The sequence below is a fragment of the Tursiops truncatus genome, chromosome 19 (genome assembly GCF_011762595.2).
Source record: "Tursiops truncatus isolate mTurTru1 chromosome 19, mTurTru1.mat.Y, whole genome shotgun sequence".
In the NCBI taxonomy this organism is placed as follows: Eukaryota; Metazoa; Chordata; class Mammalia; order Artiodactyla; family Delphinidae; genus Tursiops; species Tursiops truncatus.
In genome coordinates, this window is record NC_047052.1 from 47,336,639 (window position 1) to 47,360,146 (window position 23,508).

General features: G+C 60.6%; 1 protein-coding gene across 1 annotated transcript; it reads left to right on the forward strand.

Annotated features, from left to right (window-relative positions):
- Nucleotides 1-1,369: 1,369 nt before the first annotated feature.
- On the forward strand, nucleotides 1,370-23,363 carry ERFL (ETS repressor factor like). Its single transcript, XM_073795910.1, has 7 exons — nucleotides 1,370-4,840; nucleotides 17,706-17,785; nucleotides 17,898-18,005; nucleotides 20,788-21,022; nucleotides 21,427-21,622; nucleotides 21,729-21,846; nucleotides 22,329-23,363. The coding sequence occupies exons 3-7, from the start codon at nucleotides 17,957-17,959 to the stop codon at nucleotides 22,772-22,774; spliced, it is 1,044 nt and encodes a 347-aa protein (XP_073652011.1). The 5' UTR covers nucleotides 1,370-4,840; nucleotides 17,706-17,785; nucleotides 17,898-17,956; the 3' UTR covers nucleotides 22,775-23,363.
- The last annotated feature ends 145 nt before the right edge of the window (nucleotides 23,364-23,508 follow it).

A 23,508-nucleotide genomic window follows, 5' to 3' on the forward strand; every position in this document is an offset into this window, starting at 1 on the left:
CTCGCACGGGGCCACTCTCCCCTGCTGTCTGTCTGTCCTCTCCGCCCCAACCCCAAGCCCTAAGCCTGTCCGTCCCTTTCCTGGGACCCCTCCCCCATCTGTCCACCAGTCTTCTCAACACCCCGCCTTTGTCCGTCTGTCTGACTCCCACCCCACCCCCACACACGCATTTTCCCTGGCTGGCTGCCTCTCCCCGGCTTCCCAACGGCCCGTGTGGCTGTCTGTCGTCCGTGTCATCCCCTGCCTGCATCCTTCGCCACCTTCCAGGCGGTGGGGGTGGGGGAGGGGTGGGGGTGGGGTGCTGTCTGCTCCCCCTCCCCCAGCAGACTTGATTCCCCCGGCTCTGGATTTCCTCAGCGCTCCCCACACCCTCGGCCAGGCCTGGCCTCGCTGCAGCCCTGCTCCCCCGGCCCTCCTTCAGCCACCTCCCTAGGAACCCAGGGCTGCCCGCCCTCCTCCCTGAACCCCTCTTTACCGCCTCCCCCCTCCTCCCCTCCCTGCTCTCTTTAACATCCTCCCCCTCCCTCCTCTCACTCCCTTCCTGACCCTCCCTGCGCCAGACTCTGCCTTCCGTGGGGACCCAGAGATGAATCCGACACAGGCCCTGCCCTCGGGGAGCCTTGAGCCAGGCTGGGTAGGGGGTGAGGCCAGAGTGTGGGGGGGTGTCAGACTGCCAGAGGACGTGCAGAGAGCCTGGGGGGTGCGGTGGACTCTGCTCGCGGGGGTGTCAGAGCTGAAGATCAGCGTCTAACGTGGGAGTGTATACAGCAGGGTAATAGCCTGCTGCTTGAGAGCATAGACTGCCACCCCCAACCCCCCCCACTCAACCCCCCCCACCCGGCCAGCTGCCTTGGCTCAGTTCCCACTTCCAACACTAACTAGCTGTGTAACAGGGGGCAAGTGACTTCTGTGCCTCAGCTTCCTCATCTGTAAAATGGGAATGACGCTAATAACAGCACTTATCTCGTAGGGCTGCTGTTGAGAGAATTAGTTAATCTATGTATAGAGTTTGGGCCAGTGCCTACTCAGAGCAAATACCATTGAAGTGACAATTGTCATGGCTGTTGTAACTGTGTACAGACCCTATTCAGCCCAGTTCCGCCCTCCGCCCCCCGCCCCCCGCCCCCAGCTGCCATCCTTGCCTCTTGTGCTCCTGTGGTTCAGGGAGGACCTTGCCCACCTGGAAGTGGGTCGGGGGTGGATTCTTGTGGCAGGAGGGGGGCGGGCAGCGTATACCCTTCCTGGTTTCACCCTCAGTCACCTTTAGTAGTGTTCAGGCACCTGGAGACCCTTTCAGGGGTGTCACCCTCAACCTAAAGGGACGCATTAGCCCTCACGGGGTGGGGGTGGGGGTGGGTCCTCGTACTCCCTAGGGGTTTGAAAAGAGTCTAATGGATGTTACAGACCCCAGAGGTGTTCTCTCTCCTTCATGGGTAATAAATTCAGTCCACTGGGTGCTTCAGGCTGGTGAGGGTGTCCTCTCTCTCTCTCTCTCTCTCTCTCTCTCTCATTTCCAGGGGGCATTAAACACCCTGAGGGCGTTCTCGCTCAGCGGGGTGTTAACTACAGTCATCTGCTATTGCAGGCTCCCTGGGGTTGTTAACTACAGCTTAATCATCCCCCTCCTGTGAGATGCTTCCTTCAAGTCAAGTAGGTGTAGGTGATACTGCTAACGAGTGAATACACAGCCCTGGTGGGTGTTACACCCCTCCTCGGAAACGTCTTACAACAAGAACTCTGGCTTTTATTGAGCAGCTACTGTTTGCTCACAAGGCAGGGCACACTGATGTCCATCTCAGGAATCCTCCCAACCACCTGGGGCTCAGAGAGGGAGCATAGCTCATCCCAAGATGCACAGCCCAGAAATCAGGAAGCTGTCTTCTCTGGAAGGGGGTTCTGAGCAGTCAGATGGGTGTTGTACGGCCTATCTGGTCCTGGCCACTGAGGGCATCAGAGCTCTCCTTGGGGTCCTCCATACCCTCTGATTGGGCATTGGAAGCCGCTCATGGTTATTACCTACACTTTAGGGGTGTTTCTGACACCCTGAGATGCCTAGTCTCTCCTGGAGGCGGGGCTTAAAGATGGGGTGTGAAAGCTATCTTAGCTGATGTTTTCTGCTGTCTTCTGGGTGCCACTAACATTCCGAGGAGGGGTGCTGGGTACACCGTAATACATGGCATCTTCCCAGAGGGTGTGCTGTTTTCCTGAAGGGGGGAACATACAGTCAGTTGCATTCTTTCTGCCTGGAAGCTGTCCTTTCTCTTTTCTCAGGTGCCCTTTCGCGCATTTAATGGTCACAAAATACATTCCAGTTGGTGTTTTTGATGCCCTGACAGTTCTAGCTTTCCTGAAGGCTGTTGTCTCTCTCCCAAAGGGCGCCACGTGCAGATGAGGCATCCTACCCCAGAGAGGGTGTTCCAGAACGTTCAGAGCCACCCACTGTGAAGGTCCCAGGAAGATGTTCTCCACAGTCTGGTGGGTGTCACAGACACCCCAGGGGTACAGGTCCAGCTGGTGAGCTATCTTCAAGGATGCTGTGTACAGTCCGGGTTGTTCTAGATACCCAGAGGATGCGGACTTTCCTGAGGGTGTCTCAAGTTCCTCTTAATGACGGGATAGAGACACCCAGGGCAGGGGCTTCCCGCTGCCTACTTGAAAGAGTGTTGTTCCACGTAGAGACGAGTGAAGGAGTTCTCATTTTCCAGTCAAATGTTTGGTATTTTCAATATGATTATTTTGAAGTAGTAATGCTCAGAGCAGGGGTGTTTATTTGGACCTTGGCATGGTGCCAAGTGCTCTCCCATGTTTCTGTTTAACCCTAGCATGTAACTGACATTATTGCCCCATTTTGCAGATGAGAAAACTGAGACTGGGGGATGTTTAGTGACTTGCCCAGGTGAGGAGTGGTGAATAGGGCTGGAGCTGGGGCCTGTCTGAAGCCTTCTTCATCCCCTCAGCACCTTGGTATTGGCACCTGGGGGTCAGTGGGGCTGGGGAGATCTCACAGAGCTGTGCTGGCCACTATTTCTTGCCCCATACACTTTCCCCTCTGGAGGCAGGTGACTCCAGGGGCGATCCCCTGAGGAGGTGGCACTGAGGCTTGGGGGTGGAGCCTGACCTTGGGATGGGAGAGAAAAGTGGGGGAGGGAAGCAGCAAGGGGGAGAAGGAGAAGGGGTGAGGTAGGTGCGAGAGAGGGAAAAGAAGAGTGGCGGGCTTCCCTGGTGGCGCAGTGGTTGAGAGTCTGCCTGCCGATGCAGGGGACACGGGTTCATGCCCCGGTCCGGGAAGATCCCACATGCCGCGGAGCGGCTGGGCCCGTGAGCCATGGCCGCTGAGCCTGCGCGTGCTCCGCAACGGGAGAGGCCACAGCAGTGAGAGGCCCACGTACCGCAAAAAAAAAAAAAAAAAAAATGAAGAAGAGTGTCTAGTGAGGACCTGGGTCAGGCTGGGCTAGGGCATCTGAGTGGGAGCTGAATTCTGGGCTGGGGGCTGCTCTCAGGGTCGTGAGGCCAGTGGCTATTTCCTTGTTATTTCAATGGGAGCGGATCCTGGGATGGGGCCCTTCCCTGTCACTGCAATTGTGGGTATGTGCTCCTGTGACCGCGTGGGCATGTGAAGGGGAGTGTCAGTGTGCCTGCCCTCGGTTCTGTCTGTGATTGTCTGTGTGTCTGTCCACATGCCCTGGGCTCGTGTGTCAAGAGGGTTTGTGTGTCAGGGATGGAGTGTAGCTGTGTATCACCATGGATCTGCGTATGTCCATGTGTCCAGCCTGTGGGTCCGCGGATCAGGGAATGGCTGTGAGTCAGGGTAGGTCTGTGTGTGCAGGCTGTGTGTCCATCTGTTGGTGTATATGCTTGTGTGTGTGTGTGTCTGCTACGGCTGTGTATCCATGTGCCCATAGGCTGTGTCCTGTGTGTGTGTTTGCACTGTCTGTGTTAGTGTATTCGTGTGTCCCTATGTCCGTGTCTGTGTGTCTGCGACCCAGACTCTGTGTGTGCACGCGAGTCGTGTCCAGATCCAGTTCTGCGTGTCCAGCAGGGTCACGTAGTTGCCACCTCCACCTCGTGCCCGTCGGTTTGTCCGCGCGTCCTCCTCGGGAGGGGCGGGACGCGGAGGGCAGGGAAAGGGAGAGGAGGGGGGTCTCCACCTCTCCACCCACCCCCGCCCGCAGCCCCCACTCCCTCAGTCCCGGGATCGAACCTTATTTAGAGTCGCGATTCGACATCTGTTTTCAAATTTGATCAGCTCTGAACTTTATTTTCCGAGTTTGAGGAAAATTATATTCCATCGATCGCGCTCCCGCCCCCTCCCCCGCACCGCCCGCCGCCGCCGCCGCAGCCTCCATATATCTGCGCGCGGAGCCGGGCCGGGCGGCCGCGAGGGCGGGAGGCGCGCGGCGCGCGCCGCGGAGCAGCGGGAGGAGGAGACGGAAGAGCGGGAGGAGGCGCAGGAGGCCGGTCGACCCCGCGCCCCCCGCCCCGGCCCTGCTGCCCCGCGCCTAGCTCGTGGCGCCGCCGCCCGCCCGGAGCTCCGTCCCCAGCTTCCGGCGTCTCTATCTCTCTTTGCGCGTCTCTGTTTCGGGGTCTCTCCATCTCCCTGTCTCTGCTCCGCCCCCGTCTCTGTGTCTCTGGCCGTCTCTCGGTGTCCTGGTCTCTCAGTGACTCTCGCTCCCTGCTCGCGCCCCCTCTGGCTCCGTGCCCCCCGGGGCTCCGGGCATCTCCCCCCACCCCGTCCCCCGCCCCGGTGCCCACTCTCCAGGACGCCGCGGGGGCCATGGCTGCGGGATCCGAACTTTAAACACTTCTCCCCGGACCGGTGCGGATGCGCAAGCCCCGGAAAGTGAGTGAGCGCCGCGGCCGGCGCAGGGGCGGGGATGGGGGGCGGGGATTCCTTCCCGGGGCGGGGGCCGGGCCGCGGGAGGCGCTTCCCAGAGACCTCCGGAGCTCGGCTCCCTGAGCCGGAGGCTGAGAGGCGGTTGGGGCTGCGTCCGACTCCCGAGAGGAGGGAGGGAGAGAGGGCTGGAGGTGCGCCCTCGGGGCAGGGGTCCGGGACCAGGGCGCTGGAGAGTGTGTCGAGAGCGCGGGAGATGCGGCGGTGAGAGCGCGGGCTGGCGGGCCGACCTAAGGGTGGGTCTGGACTTTTGGGGCGAGAGTCTTGGGTTTAGAGAGCAGGGCTGAGGGCTTGAAATTTGGGACCTGGGGGCTCAGAGCCAAGAGACTGGATACTTGGGATTGAGGGCGGACCGTTTGGGGCTGGGGGTCAGAACTAGGGCTGTGGATATTCGGGGCTGGGCTCAGCATGGGGGGTTGGATTCGGGGGGGGCCGGGAGGTCTGGATTTGGAGCTGGAGTTCAGAGCTGAGGATCTGCAGACCGGGCTCTAGATATTTGGGGTGAGGGGTCCCAGGGGCTGTGGGAAGGCCATTTGGGCCAATTCTGGGGTCTGCACACTTCTGGGCTGGGAGTGCAGGCCTGGCCGTGACCTTTGGGGGGGCGTGTCCTTCTGGGGACAGGTGGCCTAGTGCCACACACCTTTTCTGTCCCAGTCACTTCACAACTGTCTCAGGACCACGCCGGGCCACCTCTGACATCTCTTTCCTGGCTGGGTCTCTCCTCACTGACTCTCTGTCCCTGTCTCTTCCAGGATCTCTGTGTCCACCTCCAGCTCTCCCAGAATCTATCCCTCCGTCTCTGTGACTCCGTCTCTCGCAGCATCTGTCTCTACCTCTTTGGGTCCAACTCCTTAGACTGTCTCTCAGAATCTCTGTGCCTATCTCTGCCTTCCCCTATCTTTCTCAGCATCTCTCTGCTGTCTCTCTGTCTCTGCCTCTCTCTGTCTCTCAATATCTCTCTGTCTCTGTCTCTCCCAGTGTCTCTATCTCTGTCTCCCCCTCACTGGTTTCCGCTCAGATTAAGCCGGGGACCTAATTCCAGGCCCCGGATCGAATTTTCTGGCAACAAAGGGAAATAGCGAATCGATCGGTCGCTCCGGAGATTAAGAGACAAGCAGCGCGCGGATCTATCACGGCTAAACGGCCCCCCCTCCCGCTCCCCCCGCCCGGCCAGCCGCCGAGGCCCAGACGCGCTCCGCATCGCCAAGCAGCCTCAGGAGCCTCGGCTGCCCGGCAGGCCAAGCCCAGAGCTAACTGCGTGCCCTGCCGCGGGCCAGAGCCCTGGGCGGGGTGGGAGAGCACAGCTGGCCCCTGGGGAGGGGTGGAGGGGGTAATGAGTGAAACGGAGGCAGCACACCACCCCAAAGAGTCGTGCTGCACACACCTGTGGCCTCAGGTTACACCTTTCACCCACACCTGTCTATCAACGCACCTGTCACATCGATGTTCCCCCTTTGGACCTCTAGGTAACATTCGTCTCCTTATACCTGTGCCCTGTAGGTAACCCCTCTCCTCCACACCTGTTCCCTTCATCTGCCCCTATAGGTATCACCTGTTTCCTTTCACCTGCCCCCCCCCCCCCACCCAGGTAATACTCGTCCCTTGAAACCTGCTTCAAAGGTGCCCATGATATAGCTTACCTGCACCTCCAGGTAACACCTGTTCTCCAAAATTTGCCCTTTCCACCTGAATGCCTGCATCTGTCTCATTTCATACCCCATTATCCCCTTCCTACCTGCACGTGCACCACCCGACCTGCCCCCCCCCAAAGCTCTAAACACACTTGTTTCTCACACATCTATATTTCTTCATCTCTGTCTCCCCTCAGGCAGTCCCTGTTCACTCTCTCTCTCACACACACACCCTTTCCTTTGCATGTAGGCACTCACACGTGCGTCCTCCTTCTCTGTCCTCAGGTAACGCTCCCTCCCACCCTCTGGCTCTCACCCATACCTCTCCCTTGCGATGCTGGCCTTGTCTACCATCACACCGGTCCTTCCGGAAGAGCGTCCCACGCGCTGTCACTTGAGAACACACCTGCTTCGTGGCGCTCTCTCTGCCTGCACCTAACTCCCTCACACTCCATCTCCCATAATTTAACATAAGTACACCTACTTCCAAAGGCTTCCCCCATACCTGTCATTTCAGGTAACATCCCAGACAGCAACACATGCGCCAACCCCACGTGTCTCCTAACCACCCCCAACCCCCCACCCTCGTACCTGATGGCTCACACATGCAACAGCCCCCAGGTATCATGGGTATCCTTCTTCCTCCGGTCCCTCCCCTGCCATGATGTCTCCTACAAGCCCTTGTGCTCTGAAAGCCCCACCAACCCCACCTGCACACTTGCTGCTGGCCTTGCGTCCGACTCCTCCCTGTCTCTCTGTGTCTCCCAATGTACGGCTTCACACTTATGCATGTTTGGGCAGGGAATCTGTCCTTGGCCACAGGTACCTGCTTCACCTGTATACCTGTCCTTCAGGTACTACCTATCCACCTCTCTTCTCTTCCCACATACCTAATTTCCCATGTTTCTCACTTCCTTTTTCCTTGCCTCACAAGGTCACACCAACATCTCCACACATCTGCCCGTTGCTCACCTGTCTACCTCAGGCATCACCTGCTCCGGTACCGCGTTCAGTCATTTCTTCAGCAAACAAGTACTGAGCCCTCCACATGCCACCTCCTTAATCTCTCTCTGCTTTCTCTCTTCATCCGGGTCTCTGCTATACCCCTGGCCTCCCCACTCCTGCCCCACAGACGTGCACCTGGCACCCAAAACTGGGTCCCCCTCTAGCCTTCTCCTCCCCCCACATCCACGTAGCCCTCATTCCTTCATAGCTTTTTCAGATGCTGTGCACCCACCCCACCCCTCTCAACCACCTGCCCACACAACCTGTCACCCCCACCCCTTTAGAGCCTAACTTTCAGATCCCTACACCCGTCTCCAGCCAGCTCCCCTCTAGTAAGACCTGTCTGTCCCTTTTCATAGAACCTGTCACCAGCCATCTACCTCCTCAGGGAACACCTTTCTCAGTGAGCATAAGTAACACCTGTAGCATTTGTTAAACACATGTAATACCGGTTCCCAGCCGACCACACACCTGCCTGCTGCAGCGTGCAGAAGCCCTTAAGTCAGAGGTTCTCAGACTGTAGCAGGCATTGGAAAGATCTGGAGCGCTTGTGGACCACAGAGGCCTGGGTCTCACCACAGAGACCCTGGTGCAGCAGGTCTGATGAGGACCCTGAAACTCTGCATTTCTAACAAGCTCCAGGTGATGCTGCTGCGGCCGCTGCTGCGGCTGGGTCACGGACCACTCACGAGTAGCATCTGCTCCTAACAGGTCCCCGCTACTGCTTATTAAACCCATCTCTGTGACAGGCGGTGTCCTCAGTTCTTCATATCCATTGTCTCATTTCATCCTCACAAGACCCTTATGAGGCAGGCCCTTAACCCTTATTCCCATTTTGCAGAGAAGGAAACTGAACCCAGAGAAATGGAGTCATTTCTGGGCTCAGAAGCTGGTAGATGTTGGAGATTTGCCTCCAGGCATCCGGGTGTCCGTGCCCCCCACACCTGCCTATCAGGTGACTGCCTTCTTCCATAGATACTGTCCACCTTGTCACTCCGGCATCATTTGCTTCCCAATCACCTGCCAGCTACACCCCAGCCTCACATTGTCCCTCCACTCCTGCCCTCGGACATGCCCCACCTCCCTGCTGGCACACCTGTCTCTCTCTGACACTGACTCCCCTGGGCCGAGCTTGTCATCCTCATCCTGGCTCCCACCTGCCCCCCAAGCTGCATGGAACCAGCAGCCTCCTGCCGACACACACCTGTCTCCCCAGATACACCTTGGTCTCCAGAACTACTCATCTCGCACCTCTTTCCCAGCTCCTGTTTCCTATCTGCCCACTTGTCTTTTATCCCCTCTCTCTACTCCATCCCTGCTCCGTCTGCCCATCTCCCCCCATCTGCCTATCCCTGAATCTGAATCTCTCTGTCCTGTCTCTTTTTCTCCCTCCCTGTGTTCTCTGTATTTCTACATTTCTGTCTCTCTCAGTGTCTCTGTATCTCTCCCTATCTCTTTATAGCACCCTGACTCTCTGTTTCTCTGTGTCCTGCACTCTCTGTCTCATTCTCTCTCTGTCACCTCCCTCCTCTTCTGTCTCTGTCCCTTGCCCTCCCCTCTGACGGTGGAAGTCTTGGGGGGCTTGAAGTTATACTGTCCCGCATTTGAGTCCAGGCATCACCACTCACACCTGTGGGACTTTGGCCAAGTTACTTTCCCTGTCGGAGCCTCAGTTTCCACATCTGTGAAATGGGCATCGTGGCAGTTGCTACCTCCCAGGTTGTGGTAAGGATGGGATGCGGAGGGAAGCGAGAGAACTGGGGGCAGATAGGGGCCAACCTTCCCTCCGTGGGTCCCTCTCTGTTCTTGTCTCTTTCCCAGGGCTGCAGCCCCACCCGGCTGTCCGTGGAAGCGTGTGTGGTGGGGGGAATGGAGGGAGATGTGGGCAGAGGCGTCCTGGCCGGCTGAGGCCTGGGCATGGGACCCGGTGTGGGGCTGGGGACAGAGATCGATCCGCCTCGGCGGCAGCGCGCGGGCCAGGATTGCATCTTGTCACAATAATTTATTGCTCTCATCCCATCTGATCGATGGCGCTGAATTAGCACCGCGTGGTGCCCCTGGAGCCCCGAGCCTCCCCCAGTCCAGCCGGACCCTGGCCCTTCTCTGGCCCTTGCGGGATCCCTGAAGCCCAGGCACCCAGTTCCAGCCAGCCCAGGCCCCACACCTGGCTCCAGGCACGGGGGTCCTGCCCTCCGTCCCTAACCTCTCTGCCCCCTCGCCCCAGGTCTTGCCTCCCCACCTCCATCTCAGCCCCTGGGTCTCTGCCTTTCTGTCCCTTGACTCACCATCTCTCTGTCTCTGTTCCCCTGCCTCACTCCCTTTAGCCTGAGTTCCATTTTAATAGTATTTCCTGAGCACATACTTGGTGCCCAGCCCCATGACCAGGACACGCAGCATCCCTGCTCCTTGGCCAGTACAGTCCAGAAGGGCTCTCGTGGTCTCTTGGCTCCTGGGACTGGCTGATCACACTTGCCTTCGGTTCCCTGCCCCTCCACCCGCCTCCCCAGCACCACCAAACCGAGGTCATTGCCCCTACACGTCTGTCACTGTCGCTGGTAGAGGGCATGGGGCCAAAGGGTCCAGACCAGGCAGTGGGGCAGGGCCTGGGGTGTGAGGATGGGACGGGGAGACAGCTGCAGTTGAGGGTCAGCTTGGTGTTGGGAAGAGGGTGGGATTCAGGACGAGGCAGGGGTTGGAGCTGGGCTTGGAATGGGGCAGGTGGAGGTGAGGAGGGGTGGGGGAGGGGTGGCTTTTGGAGTTGGGGTGGTAGCCAGGAGCTAGGTCAGGCCCAGTGGGGACACTGACCCCACCCCCCAGGACGGCTGAAGGGCCAGGGTGGGTGTCAAGGTGGCCGTGAACCCGCACTTGGGATCTGCCTGGGCCAGCTGACGGATTCACTTTCCTGAGGCTCCGGCCTCTGCCCTGCAGCTCCCCGCAGCTCTCCCTCATCCTCTCCTTTGCCTCTGCCCTAATCCCTCAATTTTCCGCATCTCTGCCCCCTCCTCTGCTTCCTCCCTGACCCGGGGTCTCTCCTCCCAGCAGCTCTCTCCCCGTGACCTCCAGCTCTAATTCACTTTGTGAAGCCTCTCTGACTCACTCCCCTTTCCTGGGTTTCCCTAACTCCATCTCCCGCCCTGTCCCGGTGTCTCTGTCTCTCTCTTTGCTTGTCGCTCCCTCTCTGTCTTTGTGGGACTCTCTCTGGCCTCCCATCTTTTCTCTGGGTCTCTCCCATCTCTGTTCCAATCTGTTCCCTGCTCTGTGCTGCTTCCCTCTTCTCTGTCTCTCTCTCGCCATCACGCTGTCTCTCTGTCTCTCTCCCTCTGTGGGTGTCTCTCCCTCTCTGTCTCCCCCCACCCCTGCGCTGCTTCCTCCATCTCTCTGGGTCTCCCAGGGGAGGGGCAGGCGTGGGGGAGCAGCCTGGGCTCCGGGTCCGTCTGCGGTTGCTGCGCCTCCCTCCCTCTCCCTTCCCCCAGCGCTGTTTGGTAGGCGGGGTGCGTGGCACTGCGGCTCCCACCTCCCCGGGGACGCTCCCTCGCCAGCCCCCCCCAATGACACCGTTCCGCGCGCTGGCCACAGCCCCAGGGACATCCGTGCAGAGGCTGGGGCTCAGGGAGAGAGACAGAGACCCACAGAGACACACACCGCCCCAGACAGAGACGCCAGCTAGAGGGAGAGACAGGGTGAGAGTGGGTGTGAGGTCTCCATCCCTCCCTGGCTTCATGCCTTCCAAGCACCCCATACCCGGTGCCACAAACACACCTCCAGGCTGGAAGCTGGTGCCCCATCTGTCTGACAAACTACCCCTCTGTCTGTCTTGCACAGTCAGCCTGGGCAGAGGTTCCCGTGTGTGTGTGTGTGTGTGTGTGTGTGTGTATGTGCGTGTGCACATTGTGCATGTGTGCAAGCTATCTGGACTGTGTGTGTCTGTGGTGTGTGACAGTGTGGTGGGGGGGGCTTGGCTGTCCTTTTGTGGGACTGTGGGACTTGTGTTGCAGCACGTGTAAATGTGATGTGTGGAGATGTGTGTGTTCCTGGGCACAGTGACTGTGCGTGCGTGAGAACTTGGAATTGAATTAAGCCACACGTGTCATGTTTGTGAGCATGTGTGTGACTTGGGTGTGATGCTCAGCTGTCTGGTGTGTGACAGCCCCAAAACTTTAGGGCTGTTGCCGTGTCCGGAGTTTCCGAGTCAGGTGGCCACACGGTGTGTCTGAGTGACCAGGACAGGACAGCCCACATCTCTGAGGGCCAGGAGATGAGAAGGCTTAACAGCCCAAGGGAGACGGGGTGGAAGGACCGAGAGTGCCACCCAGGTGGGACCCCAGGGGCCAGGCTGGTGAGTGTGCGTGTGAGGAACACGCAAAGGACTAGCTGTGGACATGGTCCCAGAAATCCCCGCAAATCTCTGTATCGCAGATTGGCTGTGTGAGCGTGTGGGGCAATACCTTGTTGTTAAGGGGGTGCTGTTGTGTGTCTGGGCCTGTGGGCTTGTGTCTGAGTCTGGGATCAGACATGTAAGGGGTGTGTGTGTGCGTGTGCATGTGCGTGTGCGCGCGTAGTCGTTTTGGAAGGCTGGATGTAACGAGCTGGATAAGGCGTTCATGACAATTAAGTGACATACTGTGTGTGACCAGCCATGAAGGGTGTTGAAGGCTGTGTGTGTGGGCGTGTAGTCACGTGTGACTGTCGGATGGTACATGTGTGTTCTACGGTGTGAACCAGTGCCCGGCGATGTGTGGGGCTGAGCCCCTGATGTCGTGTGAGCGTCAGCCCGTGTATGGTACTGCTGTGTGTGTGTCATGGGTGCCTGTGTTTCGTGTGGGGATGAGGCAGCTCTTGAATGAGCCAGCCTGTTGTGGGGATGACACTGTGTGCCCTTGAGAGAAGTAGTGAGAGGTGTGTGTGTGTGTGTGTGTGTGTGTACGTGTGTACACACAGAGACACCCCTGCCCAGGGTCAGGCCAGAACATTTGGTGGATGTGGACACGGGTAGGAGAGGGTGACCTGGGGAGTGTGGGGCAAGTCCGGGCAGGAGAGCCCCTGTCACCCTCCTGACCCCGTCCTCCCCGGGACAGCCATGGGGTCTCATTGGTGCCAGTGATGGGAGGTCCTTGAGCCTAGGTTTGGACGTGGCATGGACGTGGCATAATCTGTACGGTCAGGTGTGCGGTGAGCACGTGCTAATATAGTGTGTGACGGCAGGCATCCGGCTGTGCACACCCAGATGGGACACTGTGTGTGGTGTGTGAAGCGCGTCTAGTGGTGTGTGTCCAGAGAGAGTGTGTGCGTGCACCGGGGCCTGCTGTGTGTCTCAACTGTGTGCACAGGTGTGTGCTACACGGGTGTGTGGTGTAGGGAGGTGTGTGTCCCCAGGGTGGGTGCAGATGGAGTGTTGGGGTGTGTGTGTGTGTCCGGGTGTGATGTGTGTGCCTGTCAGGGTGTGTGCACGTGTGCGTGCAGGGGGCCAAGGGAGAAGGGTCTTGGGCCGCATCGCTCTCCTCTTTAGACAGAGCCCCAGAGAAGATATGAAATTTAAAAAAAAAATCAATTTTCATTCCACTTGTGCAGATCGTGTTAAGGGGAGGCGGCGGTGGGGGGGGCTGGGTGAGGGATGAAGGGGCTGGGGTGAGGGTGTGAGGCCCGAGGCGGCTCCCGAGGCAGCCGGAGCAGCTTAGAGAAATCAAAACAACTGGTTAAACCCCAGCCCAGGGGGCCGGGGTGATGGGGGCCTGAGGAGACAGAGGCAAAGAGAGATGGGGAGAGACAGAGAGGGACAGAGACAGGGAGAGACAGAGACACCCAGAGACAGAGACAAGAAACAGAGACACTCAGAGATGGAGATATTTGGAGAGAGAGGCAGACAGAGAGATGGGGCCACAAAGACCCTGAGAGAGAGAGAGACAGAGAGAGGAGAGACACTGACACCCAGCAGGCCTGAGAGAGGCTGGGATCTGTCTCTAGTGAGACAGCAGCAGAGGCAGGCCTGGGCCAGCGCCCGCCTCACACACGTGCACACGCAGGGGCAGGGGCTGGCTTGGGACATCCACAGATGGATGGGTGGATGGACAGACAGCTGGACAGATGATGGCAGGAGCATCAGGACCCCAGGGTGGGGTTATCTCTGAGTGCCCAGCCCACCCAGTTGGGCTGTGGGTGTGAGCGTGGCTCTGTGTGTGTGTGTGTGTTTGTGGCCTGGCGGTGGCTGGCTGTGTTGTGTGGTGTGTGCACCCGTCTCCTTGCGTGACGGAGCACGTGTGCACGCAGGACCTCTGGTGCTTGTCTGTGTGACTCGGGTGCTCTCGTGTCACTTGTGTGTGACTGGCTTGGCTGTGCTGCTGTGCGTGCCTGGGTGTGTCTCTGTTTCTGTGTGGCACTGTGTCAGCGTGTGATTGTAGGTCTGTGTCTGTATTTGACTGTGAGCCTTGGTGTAGGAGAGTGTGCCTGTTAGTGTGTGTCTGTCTGTGCTTTATGGTTGTGTCTTTGTTTCCGTATGGGACTGAATGGCTGTGTGTCTCGTGCATATCTGTGTATAACTGTGTGTCTGTCTCTGGGCTGATGTCTATGACCAGGATGGTGTGTGTGTGACTATTTTGACACGCATGTCTGTCTGTTGTGTGAAACATGGTGGTATGTGAGCCTGGGTTGCTGTGTGGGTCTATGTGATGTGTGTCAGTTGTGACAGTCTTGATGTGTACGAGTGTGTGGACACGTGCCTCACACATCTTTGTGCTGTGTGTTGTGTGTGCCAGTGTGGCATGTGTCACTTTGTTGAGCTGTGGCAGTGTGGTGCGTGTGCCCGGGTCGGCGTGTGGGTCTGTGTAGCTGCTTTGCAGGGAGAGGAGGAAGGGCCGCTCTCGCCTACCCAGCCCCTCTCCACACTGCTGCGCGCACACGCACACGCGCACACACACATATTCGGTACCATGGCTGCGGGCGGTGGAGATGGGGGGCGGGGGGTGTGGAGGAAGCAAAATAAAATTAAAAATTAAAGCTTGCCCGGAGTCCCCATCCGCCCCGCACGGACTGACTGGGAGGGTCGGGGTTGCGGCAGGCAGCTCCCCCTCTGCAGTCACTGGGGCTGTGTGTCCGTCCTTGTGTCCGGTGTCCTGCCAGGCCCCTGCCAGGGCCGCAGCCCCAGCCCCGCAGGCCCTGCTCCCCCCATCGGTCGATCTGCGATCAATGGGGCCAGGGGGGCGCCAGGGGCAGGGCGAGATCAAAGGGGCCCCAAGAGACGGCTGCTGGGACAGAAACAGAGATTCGGAGACGGGGAGACAGAGACAGAGAGACATGGAGACAGGGACGTTGGGAGGAGAGATGTGGGGACCCAGAGACATAAAAACAGGGTGGTGTGGAGACGCAGAGACGTGAGGACCCAGGGACGGAGAGACATGGGGACCCAGAGATGCGGCACTGCACCCCGGACAGTCAGGGCAGACATGCAGGGAAGGGGACAGAACCAGAGGGGGTGTGGGCCGGTCCCTGTGGGCCTGACAGGACACGGGAGGGGGACAGAGACGGGAGAAGAGGCAGGCAGAGACCTCGAGATGGCAGAGATGCGAGCGGGAGAGAGATGAGGGGGGAGCGTGGGAGCAGGCCCCGGAGCGCCGATCCCACGGCTCCTCGTTATAACGTGTCCGGAGGAGGCGGCGGGGAGTTGAAAGCGTCGGGAAGAGAAATCAAAACCAACACGGAAATGAGAGGGGCCAATAGGGGGTGGGGGTGGGGGGGTGCGGAGGCAGGAGGGAGGGGGGCCCAGAGAGGCAGGGAGAGCTGGGGAGGTGGGAGAGAGGTGGACGGGGCGAGGTGCGGGGAGTCGGGGGACAGAGGGAGATGGGGAGGGAGGTGGGGGCAGAGAGACGGAGAGAGTTAGAGAGGGGAGAGGAGGGGGGAAAAGAGACAGATGGTGCAGAGAGAGCGAGAGATGCAGGACCTGGGGAGACCGGGGGAAAGAGACAAGAGAAGGGATGGGGGACGGGGAGGGACAGACCTGGAAAGAGATGGGGGAGCAGACGTGGAGGACGGAGAAGTAGGGAAAGACTGAATGATGGAGGGAGAGAGACAGAGAGAGACAGACAGGGGGAGAGAGCTGAGTGGAGAAAGGTGGGGAGAGACACCCCAGGTTGAGGGGAGACAAGGAAGGAGGGAGGAGACAGAAAAATGGAAAAGAGATAGTGGGAGGAGACAGAGAAGGGAAAAGAGAGACAAAGAGGGAGAGAGAGACAGGGAGGGAGATAAACAGAGAAAGTTGGGGAGCTGGGGTGAGATGGGGGTGTGGGAGCGAGGGCGGAGGGGCTGCCCCCAGGAGGGTCTGAGTGCTGGAGGGAGCGAGGGGGAGGAGCCTCTGTAGACGCGGGGCTGGGGGCTGGGGTGAGGGTGGCCGTGGGAGACCGGACAAGTGTGAGGGCAAGTGGGCTGCCAAGTCCGCTCTGGTGCCCAAGGGGTGGGGTGGGGCTTACGGGGGACAGTGTGTGTGGGATCTTCTGAGCAGCCGGGCGTGTGACAGGGACGGTGTGTATAAGAGTGTGTGACGGGGAGGGGTGCGGGGGTATCTGAGGGGCTTGCGTCTAAAGGAGGGAGGCTGAGGACAGCGCGCCCTCTGAGAGGTGGGGACTGGCGGGGTGGAGTGGTGAGAGGCAGAAGGATCTGGGGGTTGGGGTGTCTGGGATGGGCCTCTGACAGGAGCAGATGTCTGAGGGTGTGGGTGACCTAGGGTGAGGTCTGGGTGGTGGGGTATCTGAGGCAGAGGGCTGACAGAAAGGGGAAAGGGTCTGAGAGACAGGGATGGGCAGGGGATGGAGTGTCTCAGGAGAATTAGGTAACTGAGGAGAGGGGTGTCCGAGGGAGTGGGGATCTGAAAGGGGGGACCTGTTGCGGTGGGGGGAAGCCAGATACAAGGGGTGTCTGAGGGGGGCTGTATGGGGGGGAGGCAGGTCTAAGGGGAAGGGGTGTCTGGGAGGGAGGCAGGTCTAAGGGGAAGGGGTGTCTGGGGGGGAGGGAGGTCTAAGGGGAAGGGGTGTCTGGTGGGGGAGGGAGGTTTAAGGGGAAGGGGTGTCTGGGGGGAGGCAGGTCTAAGGGGAAGGGGTGTCTGGTGGGGAAGGGGTGTCTGGTGGGGGAGGCAGGTCTAAGGGGAAGGGGTGTCTGGGGGGGAGGCAGGTCTAAGGGGAAGGGGTGTCTGGTGGGGGAGGCAGGTCTAAGGGGAAGGGGTGTCTGGGGGGGAGGCAGGTCTAAGGGGGAGGCAGGTCTAAGGGGAAGGGGTGTCTGCGGGGGAGGGAGGTCTAAGGGGAAGGGGTGTCGGGGGGGAGGCAGGTCTAAGGGGGAGGCAGGTCTAAGGGGAAGGGGTGTCTGGGGGGAGGCAGGTCTAAGGGGGAGGCAGGTCTAAGGGGAAGGGGTGTCTGAGGAGGGCTGCCTGCCTGCGGGGAAGCAGGCCCAAGTGGTGGGGGTCTGAGGGGAGCAGCAGGCCGAAGGAGGGGCCTCTGCGGGAGCACTTATGCGGGCGCTGGGGGCCCGCTCTGCGGGGTGGTGAGGCGGAGGGCAGGGCGGGCGGGGGCTGGGCCTGCCCCCTCCCAGCCTGTCGTCGGGACGGCCGCCCGCCTGGTGCTGGCCGGCTCTGGGCCGACAGATGAGAGCTCCGGGCAGCGTGGGAGCTGGATGCGGCAGCCCGGGGGTCAGCCGGGAGGGGCGGGGTGGGGCCAGGAGGTTGGCAGTGGGAGAGACTTGGGGCAGCCACAGAGACAGAGGGAGACCCAGAGACGCAGAGACGGACCCTGAGAGGTCTGGCGAGAGGCGAGGGATGGAGAGACCGCGGCAGAGACGATGCGGGGTGGGCGGGCGGCGGGAGCCAGGGTGTGAGTGAGTGAGTGAGTGAGGAGCGAGGAGGGAGGCTGGGAGCCCCTGGTTCGTGATGGGGCGCAGAGGAAGGGGAGGCTGCCGGGAGGACTGGCTAGGAGGGAAGGACAGGGCACAGGGCCGGGAGAGGGACCGGGAGCCCGGGGGACCAGCAGGCAGAAGGGTGCCCGCTGGAGGAGGCAGGCGGGGCGGGATGTAGGGGGCAAGGGCCGTGGGCACCAGGCTGGCTGGGACCTGGGTGGAGGGGCAGTGCCAGCCCCCATGACCCCCGTCTGTCTCTCCCGCCTGCTCCATCCCGTCCTCATCCGTCTGTCTGTCTGGCCTCTCTGCAGGGCCAGCTCCACCATGGACTGTAGCTGCGTCTCCGACCTTCTCTTCGCCCCGCCTGCCCTGCCGGCTCTCTGGACCCCTGGTAACTGGCCCGGACCTCCCCCACCCCTTCCCCAGCCCTCGGGCCTTCCCAGCAAGCCGGCCCCACCTTTCTGCATCTCTCACTGTCTTCCTTCCACCTCCCCGGGTCTTAGTCAGAGTCGCCTGAATCCAACCCCTTCCTGAAAAACTTGGCTAAAAACTTCACAGCTAGATGTCCCTGCCACCTGCCTGCTGGGACGCGAGCGTCTTTTGGATGGCAGGTGAGGTGTGGAGGTTGGAGAGGGACAAGGAACCTGGGGCCTGAGGACCTGGGGTCTCGGCCGGCTGCAGTCTGCTCCCACCCAGGACCTGCGGTCAAAGAGAAGCAGGGAGACTGGAGAGAGGTGGGCACGGATGGGGCAGGGACGGGGACGAGAGGGGGCACTAGGCTAGGCGCTGGTGGACGAGTGGACAGACTGGATGACCCAGGCAGGGGGACATGGAGACGTGGCCAAACCAGCCGGAGCCTGGGAAAGAGGACGGCTTGCTTGGAAGTGGATCACCAGAGCGGGGATGTGGGCGCGCCCCACAATGAGAGAGACAGAGAGAGAGAGAGAGAGAGAGGAGAGAAAGAGAGAGAGAGAGACAGAGACAGAGAGACAGAGAGAGACAGAGAGACAGAGAGAGACAGAGAGAGAGAGAGAGGAGAGAGAGAGAGAGAGAGACAGAGAGAGACAGAGAGAGACAGAGAGAGAGACAGACAGAGAGAGAGAGAGAGGAGAGAGAGAGAGAGAGAAAGACAGAGACAGAGAGAGAGAGGAGAGAGAGAGGAAGAGACGGGACTTGGTGCCTGGTTACTTGGGGTCTTGGAGTGTGTCTCTGTGTCACCCTTCGGTGTTTCTGGAAGAAGGGGTCACCCTGGAAAAGTGTGCGTTCGTCTCTTTGTTGAGCCGGTGTGCCCGCTTGTCTGTGTACCTCCGAGGCTACCCGAGTGTCTCTGGGCTGGGTGTGTTGTGTGTCTTTGGGACTTTGAGTGGCTATATCTCAGGACTGGGGGTGTCCGCCAGCTCGCCGCCATGTGTGTTCCTGCCGCGGTGGCTGAAGGGCCTCTGACCGCTTTCGTGGTGTGTGGCACTCCGAACCGAGTGGACGGCTAATCTTGGTGCATTTCGGGCTGCAGGGCTGGGTGCTCCCCAGGCCTCTGTGTTGGGGGCTGTGTCTGTGTTTGGGGTGTGTGGAGGTGGTTCTTGCAGCTGTGTGTCACTGAGTGTAGCTGGATGTTGGGGGCTGTGTGTCTTGATGTGTGTGTGTGTCTTGACGTGTATGTGTCTGTGTGTCTTGGCGTGTATGTGTCTGTGTGCCGAGGTTGCAGGTCCTCCCTCTTGTGTGTGTGCGTGTCAGCATGTACAGCACATCCCAGGACGTGCGTTGGACAGGTAGCGTTCCGGGCTGTGCTGTGTCTACGTGTGTGGCCAGTTGTGCGTTGTCACCTTTGGGGTCGTGTGGGTGTGTCTGTGATACAGCCACTTCCCCCCGGGATGTGTTCTGGGTGTGGAATGGGCCAGAGGCCGCGTGTCCCTGTTTTCTTAGGTGAGAAAGACCCCAGATGGAGTTGAGAGAAAAATTCTCCCTTCAGGGAGGAAACTACCTGGCCTTCTCCAGCCTCAGGCAGGGAGGCAGTATTTCCCATCTTTAGATACCAGGCAGCCTTGATGCGACCCTGCTCCTCTTTGCCTCACATCCCTGAAATTCTGATAAGCCAGAGAGGGCAAGGAACTGCCCAGGACCACACAGCAAGTAGACACAGATGGTCTGCCGGCTCGGAGTCCCCTCCCTCACCAGCCTCCTTCCCTTTCCTGCATGGTTGTCAGCTTCTTATAGGCTAATCATGCCTCCTGTTTTCATGCCTGGTTCTGGGGTCTCTGAGGAGGGGGAAGGGGACAGAGGATGTGGCATAGGAGAAGCAGGACCCAGGGCCTGGGGCCTTGTGGATGGGAGGTGAGATTTAGGGGTGGCCAACAGCATCTGGGTGTCTGGACATGGGGCACGGGACGCCCACCTGAGCGTGAGACATACAGCACTGAGCTGTGGGTGTTAAGAGTTGGGTGCCTGGGGGGCTGGGGGTTGGGAGGCTGTTCTACTGTCATGGGGCCACCCAGGGTGTGCCTGTCAGGTTGACACACGCGTCTCGATGCTGCACTCACTGTCTCCACCACAGTGTTTCATCTGGGCCTTTGGGGTCCTGCTGTTAGTGGATCCCAGCGCTGAGGGGCCTGAGATGTGCTGTTGCGTGTGTTGGGATGGGTGTGCGATGCTCCGTATCCGGTGTGTCTGCCTTGGTAGCACATGGTGCGTGGTGTGTCATGCCCCAGCAGGAGTGTGGCACTCTGGTGCACCTATGTCCCATGGTACAGCTGGGGGTCCCTCGAGGGTGAGTGGACGTCTGTGAGATAGGCTGTGTGCCGTGGGCATCCGCAGACACTCACTGCTCTCAGACCAATGTAGCATGGATGCAGGGAGGGGACACAGGGACGTGAAAGATAAATTCATGGACAGGTGCAGAGACACACATGTACACAGGCCCAGCCTGGACGTGCCAGGGTGAGGTCAGCTGGGGCTGTAAGGGGGAGGGAAGTTCAGGGAGAGACGGACAGGAGACACGGAGGGACGGGGGGACAGCAGGAATCAGGGTCTCTCAGACCAGAGCCCTCCGGGGGCAGGGCCAGCCTGGGGGGCTGTGGGGAGAATGCAGGAAGCTGGCCCCTCCCTCCCACCCTCTGCCCACGTTGTGCAAAGGTAGGGGACCAGGCTGGAACTGCCAACCCAGCATCCCTGGACGCCGAGTTCTCTCCCTCTATTTGGACAGTTTGGGGACTAGACACCAACTGGGGCGTGAAGAGCGGGAATCGGGTCCCTAAACATGCGTGAGGCTGGGCGACTGCTCATCAGAGACCAGGAGTCAGGGGAGAGCTGGATGCCTCCTGGTTCCTGAATCCAAGGAGGACCCAGAGCCCCGGACTCGGCGCCCTGACCCGGGGCCGCACCCCTGCCTCCCGTCCCCAGGGTTTGCCTTCCCGGATTGGGCGTACAAGCCGGAGTCGTCCCCCGGCTCGAGGCAGATCCAGCTGTGGCACTTTATCCTGGAGCTGCTGCAGAAGGAGGAGTACCAGGGTGTCATCGCCTGGCAGGGGGACTACGGGGAATTCGTCATCAAGGACCCCGACGAGGTGGCTCGGCTCTGGGGCGTCCGGAAGTGCAAGCCGCACATGAACTATGACAAGCTGAGCCGGGCCCTGCGGTGAGGGGGGGCTGGGGGCCGGGACTCCCACCTCGCCCCTCTCCCCTCACTGCCCCTCTGGGCCCCTGCCCCCTGGGGGCTTTCCCTCAGCTTCCTGGGGCAGAATCCTGTGGGATCCCAGCACACAGGGCTCTGCACGTGGAGCTACTGTTAAGTACCTACTTGTGAGTGAAAGGAAGGCACGAAGGAAGGACCGGAGCCCAGGGCTTTGGAGCCACACAGGCCAGGATCCCAGCCCCTGCCTCACCCCTTCCTTGCCCCGTGACCCTGGCCAAAGGATTTCTGCGCGCCTCAGTTTCCCCAAGTTGTTGTGCTCTGTGCTGGGCGCAGAGCACGTGTTAGGGGCTCTGCCTTCACCTCCCTGGGCCCCGCCCCCAGCATCAGCATCCTCCTTCTGCCCACAGTTACTACTACAACAAGCGGATTCTCCACAAGACCAAAGGGAAGCGGTTCACCTACAAGTTCAACTTCAGCAAAGTCGTGCTTGTCAATTACCCACTGTTGGACGTGGCGGCAGCCACCACGGGCTCTCCACTCTTGCTGACCCCGGGTCCCTTTGGGGGAGCCCCTGGGCCAGATGCTCCTCCCCTCACCCCCGAGGTGAGTTAGGATCCTGGGATCCCAGAGCGAGGTGCTTAGTGCCATGAACCCCCTGGGGAGGGGCAACCAGTCTGAGTGGCACCCACTCCCTCCCCTCCCTCTCCAGACCCTGCAGACCCTGTTCTCTGCCCCACGCCTGGGAGAGCCGGCGGCCCGGGCACCCCTGTTCACCGCCGAGACAGACAAACTGCGTCTGGACAGCCCTTTCCCGTTCCTGGGCTCTGGTAAGGGCCTGGGGTCCAGGCGTGCCGGGGAGGGCTGTGTGAGGGCAAAGATGGGGGAGGAGACAGGATGCAGGAAGGAGGCTCCAGGCGAGGCTGTGTGTGTGTGTGTGTGTGTGTGCGCACGTGTGTGTGTGTGTGCGCGTGTGCGTGCGTGCACGTGTCGAGGCTCTGTGTGTGTATGTGTGAGCGTGTGTTTAAAAGTCGGAGGATGCGAGGTGAGGCAGGGAGGAGGGAAGCTGGAAAGGGGAACAGGCCGAGAGAAGGGTTTTCTGGGGGCGCTAAATGAATGGGAGGCGGGTGGGGAGGTGGAGATGGGGGGAAGCCACGTGAGGGTGGGGAGATCCCGTGTGGGAGGACAATGGGAGAATCAGGTGGAATATGGCAGGGAGGTGGCACCCTTCACTAAGGCCCCGGCCGCCAGCCCCGATAGTGGGGCAGAGAGGCCCAGCCTGAACGCCACCCCCGTCCCGCCACCCCACCAGGTGCCACCGGCTATTCCAAGCCCCCCGGCCTGCTGGGTCCCTTCGGCCGCGCCTTCCCAGAGCACCCCTGGAACTTTAGCCCGTACCTCACCGGCCCCTTCCCCAAGCTGCCCCCGCCTCTCTACCCCCCCCACTTCTACCCCAACCCTCTGGCCGGTTCCCTGGGCCACCTGCCCGCAGCAGGGGCAGGGGGAAGCCCCAGCGCTGCGCCCCTGCTGGCTGCCGCCGCGGAGGGCCTGGGCCCCGAGCGCCCCTCGGGCCTGGCAGCAGCCCCTCGCCTGGCACTGCCGAGGGCTGGGGGCCCAGAGGCCGCGCTGGGGGGCAAGGACAGCGACTCGGAGCTGGAGATTACCGACGTCAGCGGCTGCAGCTCTGACAGCGAGGGAGAGGAGGGCCTCCCCGTGCCCTCCAAGGCCAAGGCGGGCAAAGGGGGTGTCGGCAGCTGAGCCCGGGTGATGGATTCTGCCAGGGCGGGGACCGGGGTGGCCGCTCGCACAGCCTCTTCTGTTGTCTGGTCTGCTCTCGATGTCCTGCCTGAGGCCGGGGAACAGCCTTCGGCCCCTCCCAGGCCCAGGCCCACGGCGGCCCCAGTCTTCTTCCCCAGCCCCAGACTGGGGGGGGTCTCATCTCCCCCTCCAGAGAAGGGAGGGGACACGATGGCCTCCAGCTTCCTCCCCAGGCTCCAGTTTGAGGGGGTCCCCGCCTGGCCCACTCCCAAAGTGCAATAGGGCGCCCAGCCTTCCCTGCCCACCTGCCCCTGTGCTGTGACCTAAGTGTTCGTGTGGCCGTGTCTCCCCCTGTGCCGGCCCCAGTCCTGATGCCCCCCGCCTCCATCACAGGCCCCCTGGGGACAGGGAGCTCAGAGCAATAACCCCGCCCCCAGCCCCCACCCAGGAGGGCCCCCTCCCCACCCCATGACCCCCACCAGCGACCTCCAGAGAGTTTACTACAAAAATAAAAGAACAGAAAGAAGTGTGAGATGCAGGGCACCCAGCGTTGTCGTGCGTGACCAGTGGGCTCGGGGGTGGGAGCTGGGAGGGGTGTTGGGGGGGGCCTGGGGAGTCACTGTCAAGGCACAGGGACGAATGAATGAACAACTGGAGAAAGGCAAAAGGCACAGAGGCGACGGGGTAGGACAGACGCAGGAAGTGATGCCAGACAGTTGTGGAGGGTTCCAGAC